Source organism: Terrapene carolina, unplaced genomic scaffold, assembly GCF_002925995.2.
Source record: "Terrapene carolina triunguis isolate 2854851 unplaced genomic scaffold, T_m_triunguis-2.0 Scaffold234, whole genome shotgun sequence".
Lineage (NCBI taxonomy): Eukaryota > Metazoa > Chordata > Testudines > Emydidae > Terrapene > Terrapene triunguis.
Window position 1 is genome coordinate 8,562,164 of NW_020664585.1, and position 17,083 is coordinate 8,579,246.

Sequence of the window (17,083 nt, forward strand, 5' to 3'; positions counted from 1 at the left end):
TGTTTGTTGTTTAGGTCAGGAAAGTCATAAAAGCGATGCGCTAAAGAGAACGGGGCAATCTTGGTTCTACCAGCCCTCCTGCTGCTTCATACGTGGGGGATCGGAGTCAGCAAAGCACTTTAGCCTGGGCTTCACTTAAAGCATGTGAGTAAGACCCCTCCTGATTCAGCAAAGCACTTAAGCATGTTCTTAAGTTATGCCTCATGCTGAAGAGCTTTGGTGACTCACAGCCTGGGACAGCGGACAGGATAGTGACGCTTACTTTGCCTTACGACTGCCCCTATGCCCCCCTCGACCCGCACGGCACCTGCTTTCCAACCCTCATGCCTTGCTGGGGGTCACGCAGCGTGAACAGACCTTTATTTAAAAGGAAACCCAATCTGATTTACAAAAGTCTAGAGGTGCACAAGGCCTAGCGACGTGGGGATTGGAGGCCAATCACAGTGCGGACTCTTCGCTAGGGTGATGGAAAACCTAAGGATGTGCAAGATGACACCCATGACCAGCCCAGAGATGTCCAGTGGTAAGGGATCAGTCGGAGGAGACAGGGTTTTGTCCTACTAGGGTGGGAATGATAATTTGGGCCAGGAGCAGTAGTGACTGAAAGTGAAACTAACAAAAATTCTATCCCCCAAAATGGCACCAACTGGGTTCCCGGAGGGCCGCCTAAGAGAGAGGCCAAAGGATGAATGGGCTGCAGCAATAAACCTCTTGTCTGCGGGTAACCCCTCCGGAGCTAGGCAGTGGGGAAAGGCTGGCGCTGTGCATGCTCTCCCACTCCTGGTGACAGAGGACTGGAGCTGCCAATCGAACCCCTAACAAAACAACCCCCACTGCAGCCTGAGGGCATCCTGGCTATCAGCTGACCAGGGTATGGAGCTTCATGGCCTCACACAAATAAACCTTCAGCAGCCAGGAATCAGACCGGGGCTGTGACCGAGGACAGTCCCTGCGACCGTGAAATCTGGAGGAGCCAGAAATGTCAGCGCTTCCGTGTCTTCGGTGCGGTGTGAAAGCGTCGTCCTCGCATATCCTCAGGGTGACAGAGCCACTCCGCTCCTCCCGCCCAGGAGATACTCTTACCAGGGAGACCCATGGAAGCACTGACATTTGCAGGGCAAAAACGCCTCTCCTGCCACCTGCCTTGGCAAGAAAGGGCTGCTCGGCCGCAGCCAGGAGTACAGGGATGAAGCAAACAAACCTAAGCCAATTCCCCCCATGGCCGTCGCCCCTCAAACGCCTCACCTTCCGCCTCCTCGGCCATCTCCTCTTCGTTGCCGCTTGTCCCCGATACCTCCATCTCCTCGTCCTCTGCAGTGGGAGGGAAGGCAGCTTCTTCATTCTGAACGGCAGGGGCTTTCTTCTTCTTCCGCCTTGCGTTCCTTTCTTTCTCCTGTGGGAGAAGCAGCCAAGGGTCAAAGACTAACCCCTCGACAGTAACCAAAGGCAGAGTTCGGCCTGCAGGGCCAGTGCTTTCCCTGTATTCCTCAATGGGAAGGAGGAAACAGGCTACATAAAACACTGCGTATTCTTGGATTCTCTTTACCCCCTTATCACTGCTGGACTTTATTAGTGACCGCACTGCACAAGGGGAGACTTCATAAAATGACAGAAAGAGCAACTTTAATCCCCAGGCAAGGGTTGTCTCTGAAATAAATCTTGAGAGTTGAGGGGGTGGGGGTGGGGGAGTAAGAAAGAGGGGAAAATCACATTGATATGTATTTCTTAGATTCTGCCATCCTTACTTTGAGTGGGTGCCTCACTTATTGGGACTACTTACGGAGTAATGCCCTACTCAGTGAGAGTTAGGGTGGACGCATCTGCTCTACAGTTGGCATACACGTGCAGAGTACCAGCCCTCCAAGTTTCCCAGAGAAACTTTTACTAATTGAGTGGCACGCCACCCTTAGGAGGCTGCTGGAGAGGGAGAGGCTCACAAGAAAACATTAGTCTTTGCACAATACCGCAGTGTAAGAGCAGGAAAGCATTGCAAACAATCATGTGATAAGATAAAACCGGTCTCCGTTTTCACAGCACAATTTTGAGCTTAAGACACCTAATTACAATCAAGAAGTTAGGCACCCAATTAATTCAAATTGAGGCCATGTTTAAAAATAAACTGGGCCTGTAATATCTATCACTGTATTATTAAGCCAATTTACAGATGACAAAACTTTAGTCAGCATCGTGGGTGTCTCCATTTTTTGGATGCCCAACTTGAGACACCTTAAAGGGACCTGATTTTCAGACACGCTTGGGCACCCACGTCTTGAAACGAAGTTAGTGGCCACTCTGAGCGCTCAGCACGCTGGAAAAAATCAGGTGCCAGGTGAGTTGAGCTGGACACCCAAATTTAGTAGATACTTTTGAAAAATTGTGCCCTGAGTGACTATCCCAAGGTCACAGAGCGAGCGAGCAGCAGAGCAGTAAACAGAATCTGGGAGTTGAGATTCCTCGCCCTCTCTTCCTCCTCGAACCACAAAGCAATACCCTCTCTTCTCCTCTTTAAACACGTATAACACACACACACACACTACTACCTCCAATAAACTGTTTGGCCTGAATCAAGAGTCTCGTCTCTGCTAATGTTTCCTGGTGTCATTACGGAAATAAATATAACCAGTAGGAACATGCCCGTCACCTGCTGCTCCCTCTGCTCACCCCACTCAAATGACGTACTTAGAGCGTTTATTTAAATGGATGGAAAATGAAGGCTGCAGCAGCAATGCAAACTCTACCTTTGGATCTTGAGGTTGGGGGGGGTCTGATACCTTCCCTCTTTCGCTATAAACTCAAAAACCGCTGGATAAACACCCCACAAACTGCTTTTGCTTGGCAACACTGCCGTTTGAACTGTTTTGTATCGAACTGGGCAGGAGAGGGTGGAAGTTACGTGATAGCCGAGGCATTACACATGGAACCAAAGAGCCCCCTGACCCGACCCACCCACTTCTGCGGTAACCCCATTCTTTCCACAATCTCCGCTCCCCCGGGAAGAACTTTGTCAGAGCTTCAACTTGTGCCAAGGGAACAATTCAATAATTGTATGTTATTGTCTGAAGAAGCAGCTTGTAGTTAGGGCTTCAGATAATGCTAATGTGATGACAAAGCTCTTGCGTTACTATGGCAAAGCCTTCTTCACCTTACTGCCTCGCTTACTCATGTGTCTGTGACTCAGCTGAGCTGACGAGTGGGATCTTATGCTGGGAAATTAGCTGGGAACAAGCCCCTGCATCAACACCAGACTTGGCTTTTACGTTTGTACTAAATGACAAGCAGCGGGATTTGGCCCATGCAGAGATGAACGCTCCGGCAGGCAGGCCTCTGGGGCTGCGAGAGACCCACTGCGTAGTGAAGTAACAAGGGTGAGATATTTAATGGAAGCAATTTGAATCCAGAAAGGAGAGCTGGTGGGGGGGCATACCTAGTGACAGGCTCAAGCCGCATGCACAAATGTTCTGCTTTAAGGTTTCGGTTCTGGTCAAGGCACATCCAGCCAAATTCATCCCTGCTCTAAGTCCGTCGCCTTGTAACTCCATCAAACGCAGCCCATCTGCGGTCATCATATACTTCGACTGAAAGTTCTTTAGGGGCAGGGGTGGCCTATCTTAACACAATGGGTCCCTAATCCCTGATGGCGATCCTAGCCACTACAAACGTATCATCTGACATTAGGTCAGTTCACATGGCAGCGAAAGTGGGGAGAAGAGAAGCTTCGGTCAAATTTAGCATTAAAGGCAAAATTTGGTTGTCCATAGAACGATGTGTTTGGACAGTGCCCAGCATAGTAGGTCTCCAAATCCAAGGGTGCTAGATACAAAGAATAAATAAATGAGAGGACGGTAAGGTGAAGCTCATATCTGCTGCAGGAATTAAATGCTTTTAGTGGCGTTCCTTCCTTTCTTTGGTATGTAACTGAGTAGCTCTGGTCCCTTGGGCTCAGTTTGAGACCTGTTATCGGTACTTCAGTGGTTTTCACATCCATCCTATTCCTTGGTGCTCAACGTACAGCGTGTCCTATTAAAAGTGACTTGTTAGATTCATCCGAGAGGGTTTTTTCCCTTGGAACGTAGGGGATAGCTCGAGCAGGACTGCGCGGCAGTCTTTGGCTTACGTGCATCTATGTCAAAAGGGAATAAACCAAACCCTGAACTTCTCCCACGGGAGGTTATTTCCTAGCACTCCGCAGTGCCTAGTGTGTCATTCCACTTCCTATGGGGAGAATGGCCAACCCAGGCACCTGAGGTGGCTGGTTTCCAGCCAGCTCTATTCGGTTGTCTCCAAGTCTGGTGAGAATCAGCAGTTCTTCTCCACCTCCTCTCCAAGCTGTCTGGTGTTACTGGAGCCTTCCTCACTCTCTCCCCCTCCCCCCGCCACCCCCGGAACAACCCGGAGTAGCCAGGACACAACCTGCTAGTGTGACATCATTCTGGGCCATCTGCCCCACAGCCCGGACAACGGGATCACCACCTGACACTGAGCGAGCAGCCAAAGCGGCTTTAAAAAGCCCTGCTCCTGATACAGAACAGTCATCATATTTATGCCCCATCAGCAGCTGTCTCAGCCTTCCCTAAAAGCATGACGCCGGCGCTCCCGAATTAGCGTGGCAGGGTCATGCGTATTCCAGCACTGGGATCAGAAGTGGGGCTAAGGCCAACCGCGATGGAGTGTGTACCCCACACAGGCCCAGAAAGGGTGAATGGGGACCTGAGAGGCCAGTTGTGTTACCTGTTGGCACCTGGGGTAGAGGGAGAGAGCCAGGTTTAATTAGAGACCATGCCCAGCTGGGAAGGGGCTGGGTGGTAAGCAGGAAGTTTAGTGCAGAAGGGAGAGATTCTGCAGTCAGGCTCTGGAATGAGAAAGGAGGAAGCTCAGGGATCCTGGGTGGGGAAGTCTGGCACGAGGACAGGAGAGAGACAAGCAGTGGAGTGGTGAGCCCTGATCAAAGGGCAGGTTTGGAGGACCAGGGAGGGAGCCTGGGGAGGTGCTCAGTGGAGGAACACTGCTGCAGAGAGGGAAGAGAGGCCACAGGTAGAATCTGGTTTGAGTTTGTATACTTTTGGTTTGGGATTTCTGTTAGGGGATCGAGGTGAAAACCCTGGGAGTCCTGGCCCCTGAGAAGGGGACAGAGACAGTAGAAAGCCCCGAGAGAAGGGTGTGAGGACCACAGGGCCCAGGGGTGGGGCCCGTTTTGTGAGGACCTTGGACCATTTTATGTTCGACGTTCCATTACCCCAGAAGGGTGGACTAAATCTGGCCAGCGGGCTGGGTCACAGGACGGTGCGCTCTAGCAGCAAACGCCAACCTCTGCCCAATACGATAACCCAGCGTCAGTCCTAGTCCTGCTCCAACTTCAATGGCCTTTGGGTCAGGTTCCATGTTAGCAGGGGGAGCGGTCCCCACAGGGCCCCACCTGCACAGAGGAATCGTGGCCTCTGTTCCACAGCTGGGAGTCACAGCCCAGACACACACGGAAGGGGACAGCCCGCCTTTCAATAGGAAAAGGTGACTGGATGTGTCTCTTTCCCTCAGCCCACGGGATGAGCGAGTGAACGGGGTCCCCAGCCTACAGTGCCTCCAGGGCAGCAAAAAGAGCTCATTCCCCCCTTCCAAAGGGAAAGCAGAAGGTTGAGTAGGGCAGCTCTCTCCCGCTGGGATCAGCACCAGGATCCTGCCCGTCTAGGAGCTGTCCGGATTCTGAGGCAGCATCTAACAGGGAGCAGGCGCCGTCTTAATTGATCGCGGAAAGCGCACGGCTGGGTGCCCTGTGGACATCTTGCAAGGACTTGTAGGGACCCTTCAGTTTGATAGGTTAATATGAGCCATATCGTTCCCTGGCCTCAGGCAAGTCCAGCACAAGTGGCAGACACCCACTCGGGGAGAGAGATTCTGAGCTCCGACGGCTCAGGGAAAGAGCAACTTGAAAGAACATTCTGTATCACAATGCCCCATTTTCCCCTTGACTGCTGTGGTTGATGAAACAAGAGATCAGCGCGCAGAAGGTCAGGACTAACCGAGGCTGAAGCCAAGAACAGCTCTCAGGTGCTCGCAACAGAACTGAGCCGAAACGCCCAGAGGCAGAGACTTAGAATGAGGCTTAAAGGTGGCGTGACTCAACTCTAATCAGAGGCACCGACCCCTCTGATGTGTTTCTTGGGCTGGGACCCCGCCCAATGGGGTGGCTGTCAACATACAGCTGCAGGTGTGTATTTTCAGGGGTGGGGCTGTTAAATATGAGGTCCCCCTCCCCCCGCTTATCTGGTCCTGTCTTAATCCAATACTGCCAGGAGGGTTCTCCTCCAGTCACAAGCCAGTGAAAGAGGGACGTCTGGGAGTCTTCACAGCTCTGCTGAAAGGCAGACAGGGCTACACAGCGCTTCCCTGAGCTCCCAGTATACAAAGTCCGTCTCTCAACAGCTCTCCAGGTGAGGTTTCTTTTCTGTAACAAAAGGACAGCCCTTAAAGTTCAAACCCCAAGCCCGGCATGAGTGGAGAAGCTGTGGAAGCCCATGGGCCATCCATGCCCCAGAAAAACAGGATGGAGCTGCCATGGGCCTGCTTTCTGACTGCAGCTCGAATGGCTTTACTGGGCAGTGGGGAGGTGCCCTGGGGTGCAGAACAGGCTGGCCGATTCCCTTTTTGGGTATGTCTACACTGCGTCTGGGAGCCAGCCTCCCAGCCCGGGGCTTGCACTAGCATTGTGGCTCGGGCTCTCAAGTGTGTGGAGGGAAAGGGGGCTTGACAGCCCAAGCCGCAGTGGCTACACAGTTATTTTTTGCATGCTAATGGGAGCCCCACTAGCATAAGTCTATCAGCCGGGCTCTGAGGCTCCCTTTAGAGGCAAGACTCCAAGCTGCGCCCTCGTAACCCACGGGCACCGGCAAATCCGGGGTGTGACTGAAAGTCTGGCATGCATGCCCACCGATCCGAGAGCAGTACCTGAAAATCACCAGCCGCAGGCCAACGCACCCATTGTGCATGAGTGCAGACTACAGCTGTGCTAGCCACAGCAAACTGGGGACACAGGGCTCTGTGCAAACCATTGCTGTGGTCCTGGTTTGCACGGGGCTCATGTTCCTTGGGCCGTGCTTTAGGTTCTACATTTGAATGAACCCTCAGACTTAACCTGAAGATCACTTGGAGCTACCGAGTTTCATTGGGATGAAACCATCCGGAAGAGTGCATTTCATCTGGCTGTAATTCAAAACCACGCACGGGCACAGGCTAAACCATACACCGACTCAGGTTTGCCCAAAACTGAGCTCTGGTTCACTTGAAGGTTTTTAGAGACCTCAGCAAAGCTGGGCAGAGATCTGAGTTTGTAACAAAACCCTTATTCTACCCATCCTAGCAACGGGGCTACAAACCATAAACAAGTTACATTTGAGAAATTAACAAGCGTTACTCACTGAGTTTAAACTCCTTAAATTAAATAAACATTCTAGCAAAACTGGGAATGCAGAGCCTGTCCGTTCCCTTGTACGTTATCTGCAGGGAGATCAGTAATAGCTGCTGACATCCAGGTCATGGAATAAGCTAGAAACTTCACTGCAAAATTACCTGATGACATATTGGCATGACCTCTGACTGCTTCCACTGAGAGGGCGGTCAAAGCGGACTATTTTGCATGCCCAGATTCTATACAGGAAACGATCAGGAGGTTTGGTTTATTTGTGAATATATTTAGGAGTTAGGAAGGAAAGTCTGTGGAAATCCACTCTCAGTTGTTCTTTTATTTTATTCAGTTTTATGGCATCTGCTGTTGCCTAAAACAATAGAACCCAATAAATAACAGCTGAGCTTTCATTGTTCTTATACAAAACCTAAATTCCACAGCCCCCAGCGCTTAAAAGACTAGATGATGATGATGATGATGATCTAAACTGCACGCGCTAGTGAACAATATGAATGGGGGAGAAAAGGATGAGGGAAAAACTGGTTCTGCAGAAAAACGCCCATGCAGTGCAATTTCTGAAATATTAGGAAGCAGAGTAAATTAATATACTCAGCTCCGATTCTATTACTGAGTTCAGCGATCTTACTTCCGATTCTCCCAAGGAACGAACACTAGATCTTTATAATATAAAGCTCTATTCGGAGAGGTTGTGTGTCTGTGTGAGTGTTTCATCCCATTCTTTAGGTAGGTGTTTTTGTTGTTTTCTTTGTACCGGTTGTTGGCTTTGTTTCTAACACAATTCAGTGAAACAGGAACACAGCAGTATCTCTCAGCTTGGAGAAATGATCAAAAGAATCACCACTGCCCGCTCTACTTCTTGTTCCTACAGAGTGACTAGGATATTCAGTGCCTGCCTGAGTCACTGAGTGTTTTCTTGTCTTTTTATTCGCACTGTAATAGCTTGCTGGAGAGATTCCTGTATTGAACATTGTCCCTTTCCTTTCCAAAGCACTCCCTGGGGGGTTACGCCATGTGAATTCTATTAGCCAGGAAGCTCGGAACCCCAGGGTCCTCTGCAAATGAAATTATAATTATAATACTTAGCAGATCTGTAGTGGCGTGTTGCATCTTCAGAGTGCTTGGCAAGCGCCAATTAATTCATTCCCTGGACTTTGCGAGGGAAGAAAGTATTATCATCCCCTTTCTACCACAGGGAAACTGATGCACAGAAAGGTTAAGTGATTTGCCCCGGGCCATGGAAGGAATCAAAATGTCTGTCAGGATTCGAACTCCTGTCATTAGGCCACTGGACTATGCTTGTCCCTGGATATCCCAATGATTGTTCTGGGAATCAACCTCCTTCCTTCTAATAGCGTTAAAACGGGATGACAACCTTGTGGGGTTTGGTTTTTGTTGTTTGTTTGTGGTCAGTTTGCCATTCATTTCTTTATACTCGGTGCTTGAGCTACCATGGGACATGCGGTAGTGGAAGACTGCACTGGAAATGAACAGCATTACTGGGTCCACTTCTGATCTTCGTGACACTGGGGTAAACTGGTACAACTCCACTGGTGTCAATGAATTCACACAGCTGTAACTGGGATCACAATCTGGCTACGCATCATAATACACAATGGCTATTCCTTCCTTTCTATCTCCTTTTTTCTCACTGAGTAGCACGTGTGCGTCCGAGACCTGGTCATTGTGTTCCACAGGAGCCCCCAACCTAGCCAGAAAATACCAAGGGCCGAAGGACAAATGCCCCCTTTCTCATTATAAGCTGTCAGCTGAAGCCAGGGCTCTGTGATTTTCACCCAGTAAATTCTCAGGGAAGAAAAACTTCCCTTTGGACTTGGGAACGTCAGAAGCTGTTTCACTGTTTGCCGGGAAATATCTGTGGTGCTTGGAGCGGGCTGCGGCGGGCTGCTTACCATTTTTAGTTTGTGCTGCTGTAGGATCTCGTCCAGGTTCTGTCTTTTCTTGTAGTTGAAATAGAAGTTTTTGCACTGCGACACAGTCTTGGAGCCCACCATCCTGGCAATGGCCGACCAGTTCCGCCCATGTTCAAGGAGACCTGCAACCAGGAAAATAAAATCAGAGGGGGCGAAACGAGAGAAACGCTCACAAGGGTGGCACGGTGCACAAAGGCTGGGTCACTCCCCAGGGACAAACCAAACTCTGCTGGGACGATATGGTCACCAGCACCCGTCTGCGAGATTTCCGTGGCCAAGAGGATGAGCGAGAGGCTCCTGTTTTTCTTTCCAGGTGCAAAGCATTAGACCCAGCAGTCTTGGGGCCTGTAGCTGCAGCTACCAACAACGCTGACAGCTCTGTGGGTCTGAGGCCAGATCGCACCATGATGGCATGTTGGGGGCAGCACTGTCACAGCACCCCACAAGGGAGTGACAAGAAGCCAGTTGCTCTACCCCTTCGGAAGATGAAAGCATGTACCCTCCTCCCTGATGGCTGCAGTGATGCCTGGTCCCTACCCGGGGGGCTAACGGGGATGGGGAAAGGCTCTTTGCACCCTCCACTCTCTGAGAACTGGAGCCCACAGGCTCGGATGGGCTGGATGCACACGCAGAGACGGCCAGGAGGGGCCCAAACAAAGGAGCCAAGACACAAGTGCAGTGATGTATTCACCGAGGCAACTCCACTGCTGGAAGGAGGAGCGCGGGGGTGGGGGGGGGGGGGGAAATCAGTGCTAATCATGGGCTCACATGCAGAAGCTTTTCAGGTCAGGCATCAAGCCAGGGGCTGACAACTGCAGGCAGATGGAGCAGCACCAGGATGCACGAATGGAGGATAGTAGTTGGGACTAGGGGGGGCACAGAGGTAGGAAGGAGCTAATCATCAGCCAAGGTATTTCCATGGCCCTCATTATCATCGTATCTAAACCCCTCCCCATTATTAATGTATTTATCCTCCCCACACTCCTGTGAGACCAGGTAGTGCTATTACCCCCAATTTACAGAAGGGGAAACTGAGGCATGGAGTGACCAAGTGACATACCTAAAGTCACACAAGGAGTTCCTGGTGGAGCAGGGAACTGAACCCAGGTCTCCTGATTCCCCAGCTATTGCCCTAACCACTGGACCACCCTTCCTCTATGCAATGCTACCGCATGGCTCTGCTTCATACACACACTATATGCAATAGACACAGGTCCAGTCAGTACAATACAGAGGAATGTTCACACACAGAAACACGCCTGCCACAGGCACTGTGGAGAGAGACATGCTAACGCTGCCACTAGAAGCCAGTGGAACCAAGGAGGGAGAAACCTGGGTAGTGAAAGATCTAGAAACCTGGGGCACTGCCAAAGATTTAGTTACACGTCTGGCACTGGGAGGAGGCCAAACATAGGGAAATTACCAGCCTCCCCTTGGAATGCAAAGGCCAGCTGCGCTCACAGTGTACAAAGGTGTGGGAAGCGAGAGAATCCACCCCAGCTTGAGGTGGGGGTGCCAAGGGCCATTCACTTAATGAGTGCCCTGCAGCCCGAGCAGACCATCACAGCCCCTGGTGGCCACTGTATTGCCCCCTGGGACTGTGCAGGTTGCCAGGGCAGCAGGCAGGCCAGTGCGGCTGAACCAGGATGCTACCCTCTTACAAGTCTGTGTCCTTCCCACATGCTGGATTGCCTGTCTGGGGACTTCGTTTGCCCAACGGCCTCAAAACTGCATCTAGCTGGCAGCTCTGTATCGGGGCGTGTGGCCCCTTTAAGGTTTCCCCTGCCTGCATGTAAATAAGCCAGCTTAACCCCGCTCCTCCCTCTGACCCACTGAGATGTCCATAAGGCCCTGGCGCCTCCCCCACTGCCAGGCTGGGCTGGGGCTGGCCTGCTAGGGAGCTGCCATCCGGTTGCCCGCAAGCCCTGGGGATGAGACATGTTGCACAGGTCCAGCAGGCTCCCATCAGGTGGGACTGTGACCGGCCGGCCCTTGCGTCGGTCCATGTTCCTTTGCCTTTTGCCTGCCGCTTGCCACGTTCTTTCTAACCCGCTTGGCGAAGAGGGGCTATCGCAAGCCCCATGAAAAGCACCATTTTAAGGACACGCGAAGCACCCAAAATGAACGGGCAAAAGCGGTCTTGTCCATTGTGCCTGGCCCCTTCGGCACAGAGCCTCTGCCACCATGCTGGGGTTCTCTTGGTGCAAAGAGTGCCACCAACACAGACCCTCCTGCAGCACCGGAGGGTCTTCCCTGAAGGCCCCCCATCCCCGTACTGGTCAGGCCTTAGCCTGCTTAGCCTGAGAGCCCTGACGAGATCAAAGGCAGAGTCCGCGTTCATGGTACAGGGAAGCCCCTGGCCTGTCCTTAGGACCCGCGCAATAATTCCCTTTAGAAGTGCTCTAGCAACGAACAAAGGAACCAACCAACAACGGCTTTGTTTATGCGTAGGGCCTACTCTAAAAAGGCTGCATTGGTTCTGTGAATCCCAAGGTTGACAAATAAAACATCCGAAGGGTTCAACTCTAGCACCAGCGCACACAGCTCAAGCAGCAGTGCCCCCCTGGGATCAGAGCAAGGGCTGGGAGAGCAGGAATTGGCACCCCGGGTCCGGGCAGGCGCGTGAGCTGTGTAGCTGCAGAGCCAGCAGTCCCAGCTTTAAATACCCCCCGAGGGCTGGGGCACAGGGAGCACTGGGGGTGTCATGATCCCCAAATCCCAGGCAGCAGAAGCACACCAGCTCCATGGCAGACAAGGGTCCTACACCGGCTAGGAGAGAGGGGCGTGGGATTTGCCCCAAAGAGATGCCAACCAGTACCCGGGCCCAACGGCCCTTGGATAAACACCCATCCGGCTCCGGGTGAACCCAAGGCCAGCCAGGAACGACGAGTGAAAGTTCCCATATCCTGCACCCTCGACTACGCTGCATGTAACAGACCTGCCAGGCACAGCAGAGCGCGGGCAACAGAAGAGTCGGGTTTGAGCTTTAGCTCTACAATGCCCAACGTGGATCCATTTAAAGCCACGACCTCGGCTTTCGGCTGCTGCTTTCGACGGGGACTTCTCAAATCCATCTTGCCACCAACCTTGAGAGACACTAGCCAGCGAGATCCTTCCCCCCCTAGGGATGGCTAAACACGGCCGGGGAAAGCAGGCCGGCCCCATGCACTGTGATTCATCATTGCTTCCAGAACGAACAAATGAATCAATCCATTCAATCTTTGCTACTCGGAGGGCTTAATCCCCAGGGTAACAGACCGGGCCGGAATTGTAAGCTACATCTCGGGCAAGGGCCTTGAATAGTAACAATGGTTCCTGCCTCCACAACAGGCACCACTCTCTGTACGCTTGTGTTGTCCTCCGAGACGACTGTGCTGCACGGTACGGGGCAGCAGGGTGTGCTAATTGCAGTGGCTGTTACTGTGCCAGGGAGGGTCTCACCCCAAGGTCCGTCTGTGCCCAGTCTATTTCCAAGTGCAGCTTGACCTTGTCTGGCTGCACGTAAGAAGTCTCTCGGCTGCCCTTTCACTCGTCAGGTGCGCTGCGCCCAGCGGTGTTGCAGGGCCGCTTCCCAATCACAAGGCTGTGCTGAAGCCTGTTCAATTTAAAGTCACCTGCTCCAGCGGCCCCACGAGGCCCAGCTCCTTGGGAAGCTCGGCGCCCTTCCCCTCGCCTGCTGGGGACAGCGTGCGGTGTGCCCGGGCTTCACACAGGCAAATGGTGCGGGCCTGGAGGCAAGCATCTAGCCGGCAGGAGGGGAGCCGCGCAGGTGTCTGTGTCTATCTCAGGAGGAGGTGGCTGCATGTTTCCAAAGCAGAGACCGACCTTCCCCCTGCAGGATCAAACCGGTGCATACAGACGCCCTTATCTTCGCAGGCAAGAGAACAAAACAGCAACACCTGCTTCCCAAAACTATAATTATCTGTACTCTCAGGGCGGGAGCAGCCAGCAGCTGCCTTGGATCTGGCTGGTGAACAGGCCACTCGCCAGGCACCACCAGTGCTCTGCTGAGTAACGTCAGTGTTCCCTTCCACGCCCCCCCCCCACCGCCTCCCCTCCCTCCCCCCACGGACTCTTCACTGCCCCCTCCCCCTCTAACACAAGCCTGCCACACGCAGATCTGTCTCTCACAAAACGCACACACTCATTTCGCACCAAAACTGAAACTCTGACTAACCAGCCGACCGGATCTTCATCAGCCCTGTGTTGACTGGCGAGGAGGAGATGATAGGTGTGTGCACAAGTGTGCACACGCACACACACTCGCTCGCTCGATCCTTAACGTTCACCCCAGAAGCTCAGCATTTCGTTACTGCCCTATGGCTGTACTTACATTCTCCGAGTCTAGCTTCACCTGCCAGAAAATCTGCTCCGAGCATGCGGCAGGCAGAGCAGAATAAACAGGGAGAGCACTTCTTCAAAGCCCCGCGCGGCACAGCCGTTTGTTACCAAGCGCCGGGAGTTCTTGACTCACATCCTCCCCGCTCATTTTGTTTTCACTCCCTCGCAGCAGCCAAAGAAAGGGAAGGAAGGAGAAAAAAAAAAGCTGGTTCTTTAAATCCTGGGGGCTCCGGCACTTAGGAGCCCTGGGCAGCAAGGGAAGCTACTGCGCGGTAACTTAAAACCGGGTCTTAAAAGCAGGAGGCGCCTGACCCTGACGCAAGAAGTTGCCTTGAACACATGCTCCGTCCTCAGTGCTCTCTGCCCCACTGGGGCTGGCGAGAGGCACCCTGGGCACTCCTCGGAGCTTTCCAACGGTCTGGAGCGGCGTTTGTTAAGGTGGACTGAAGTTGCTTTGCTCCCCCCCGTCTCACCTCCTCGCTCAGCAGCCCAGGGGTACGGGGAGGAGAGTCTGTGCAGTTTCAAGAGATGCCCAACGCTGCCAAAAAAAAAAAAAAAAAAAGGCAAAGCAGTCGAGCGCGCGCTGCAGCTTCCCTCCTGCCGGCTGTGGGCCGGGAGGAGATCGGTGCCGTGGGTGTGCGGCGGAGCAGCAAACGAGCTCTAATCTTTTCCTCTGGCTGACCCAGAGGCTCGGTTTGTCTGAATGTGACCTCTAGACAGAGCATTAATAACGAGCGTGGCACTGACCCAAGCTGACAAGGGGTGCGGCCAACTTGGCACCCACTTCCTTTCTCTCTCTCACTTTCTGTCTCGCGCTCGCTCTCTCTCTCTCTCATCTGAATGTCAACAGCAGGGGGAGTGAGCCAAGAAAACAAAGCTTTGCTTAATAGTTTCCTCTGCTCTGAAATGAATCAAAGGGGCTTTTCTTTGAGGAGGTGCGAGCCAGATTCGACTTCTCCTGAACCGGGCCGGACCTTCCCCACACGTCTCCCCTCTGCCTTGGTTTTCAACCGAAGGTCGCTACCATCTGGCAAGGTCAGAGGGCTCCCGGGAGAGGAGGCAGAGAAAACAAACAGAGCGCAGAGATAACGCTGGACCAACAAGTGGTCGGATAACTTCAGCCCGTTCCAAGGGCAGGGGAGACAGGGACAGGCAGACACACCCCAAGCGTGCCGGCTGCGCGGTGAGCCCTTGCAGATGGGATTGGCCAGGGCGTGGGGGTGGGGACAGTCTCCTCCCCGGTCTGTGGAAACTGAGGCGGGAGCGCCTGAGAAAGGAAGACAGGAAGGAAGAGGAGTGTGCAGACCCGCGAGAACACTTTAAAGCGCATTCGGTTTCTGGAGCGTGAGAGACTGAGAGGAAAGCAGTGTTGCGGGGAGCGTGGCTTTCATTCAAGCTCTCCACAGTCACAGCCTTTTTCGATTATTTCTCCCCTGGCTCTCCAGCATGGCTGCCCTCGCCCCACCCAGGTCTCGCCTCGCAGAACGACGCATGAGCGAGCCCACAAAAGGGTCCCTTGACGGGCTCTCAACTGGATTAACAGATCAAGGTTACACTTAAAAAAATGATCTCATCCCAAAAGTGCTACACTACCTAGTGCGACACCCCTCCCAAGACCCCTCTGACCCCTTCTCCCTTCACATTCTCCTTTAACCATTTCCTACAGCTGATGGAGACCGTCCCGGGTTTGCAAGCACAGCAGCCTGCCCTGTGAGCCTGGCAGCCGAGGGGATGGAGTGTTACTGGGAAGGGGATGGGATTCTCCGACCACGGCCAGCATTACAGAGGCAGTGCGTACAGAACTGAAGTTTAAGCCATCCCCTCCAAAAGCGGTCTGAAAGGTACACAAGTTTGGACACTGTGCTCTGAAAAACTATGCTCCACCACAAGCCAAACTAACCTGCAGATCGTGGGTGTGACTGTATATAACGTTATTAGCCCTATTTTGCAGGTAGGGAAACTGAGGCCCCATTTTGCAGGTAGGGAAACTGAGGCACGAAGCAAGTCCCAAGGTCCCAGAGCACATCAGTGGCAGAGCCTGGAACAGAACACAGGAATCCCAGTTCCAGGCCAATGAGAGTAGCAGGGACTTCTCCGCGCAGCACACGCCATGGCAGTTCATCCAAGGGTGTTTACGGTAAACGCCAGCTCTCGCTAGCTGTGACCTGCGCCGTCTGCGCCACTCTTCCTCAGAAAACAGCCTGGGGATCCAGATTGTTCCAACGAGCTTCTGGCTCCTGCTAAGTCTGTCAGTTGAAGCGTCCGGAAGATGTTCTGCTGCTGCGAGGGAGACTTGCAACGAAACTCTCTCCATCCTCACAAGAGAATCTCCCGGCCCTTGCTAAGAGCGGGTGCTCACAGCCGGGGGGATGGGGTGACTTTTGCAGCCGCTGTGTGATCTCACTGCACGGCGCAGTGCCGCAAACCGAGTGGGTCTGACACGGTTTGCTGCAGATTCCCCTGGCTGCAATGGCCAAGGAGTTCCCCTTTAGTGTGGTCTCCCTCTTCTCCTCTTGACAACAGCTTGCAGGAGATTGGCCCGTGTTAACCCCCGGTCTCCCCTTATTGGGGGGCTCTCTGGGACATCAGCCAAGTTAATGCTTCACCGTGTTTTCTATTAACCCTCCACATCTTCCCCTGACCCAAGTTAGCCTCCTTGTTACACGGCAGTAGCAGCCCATCAGTGCGCGAGAGTCCCTGGTCATTCGGCTACATCGGCCTACTCCATTCGCTTCAGTCACAGAACTCTAGAGCGGCCCACTCCACCGCTGGTAGGATTTACGTCTTCCTCCCACTGAACTCTGACCTCACTGCCCTCTCCGGGCCACTCGTCCCCTGAGGCCCGGCTGAGGGAAAGGCAGTGTCCATCTCCGAGCCTTTAGCAGGAGCCAGTTTTCCCTCCGACGTCCACAATCCAAGAGGGACTTTTACCGTCTTTTGGGGAAAACATGGCTCCTCCTCGCCAGGGCTACTCCCGAAGAACGGAGGCAGCGCGAAGCAGCCGCTAGAGCGCAATCTGGCTGTTTCATCACCTGGTTGAGGTGCTATTCCTGCTCCCTTACTGTTAAAGGAAAAATCTGTTCGAAACTCAACCGTAGGCGGGAAATTACAGTCATTACCAACCCGCTCCCCTGACAGGCCTTTGTATTTCATGTGCCGACGCTCCCTGAGCAGACCCTGGGGTTTCTCTGCTACCTAGCGAAGGAACACGACGCACGCCGTGACAGAGAGACCAGCGTGATACAGAGAGCAGCTCCACAGGCCACCGCCACCCCACTCGGACTGCTACACAACTGCGGGCAAAGAGAATGCCGGGACAAACCACAACGGGGCCTGATCGTCCCCTGGATTGTAGGCAAGCACGGAGCCAGGGCCCAACTCTGCGGCCTGTCCG

At 53.2% G+C, this 17,083-nt stretch overlaps 1 protein-coding gene across 1 annotated transcript in view; it reads right to left on the reverse strand.

The window, feature by feature from the left end:
- The window catches only part of NCOR2 (nuclear receptor corepressor 2), a 392,352-nt gene that overhangs the window by 72,713 nt on the left and 302,556 nt on the right, over positions 1 to 17,083 (reverse strand). The window contains exons 18-19 of the mRNA XM_024196814.3: positions 9,328 to 9,470; positions 1,246 to 1,393 (exon numbers count right to left, since the gene is read on the reverse strand). Coding sequence (XP_024052582.2) covers positions 1,246 to 1,393; positions 9,328 to 9,470 — 291 coding nt within the window. The remainder of the gene's footprint in view (positions 1 to 1,245; positions 1,394 to 9,327; positions 9,471 to 17,083) is intronic.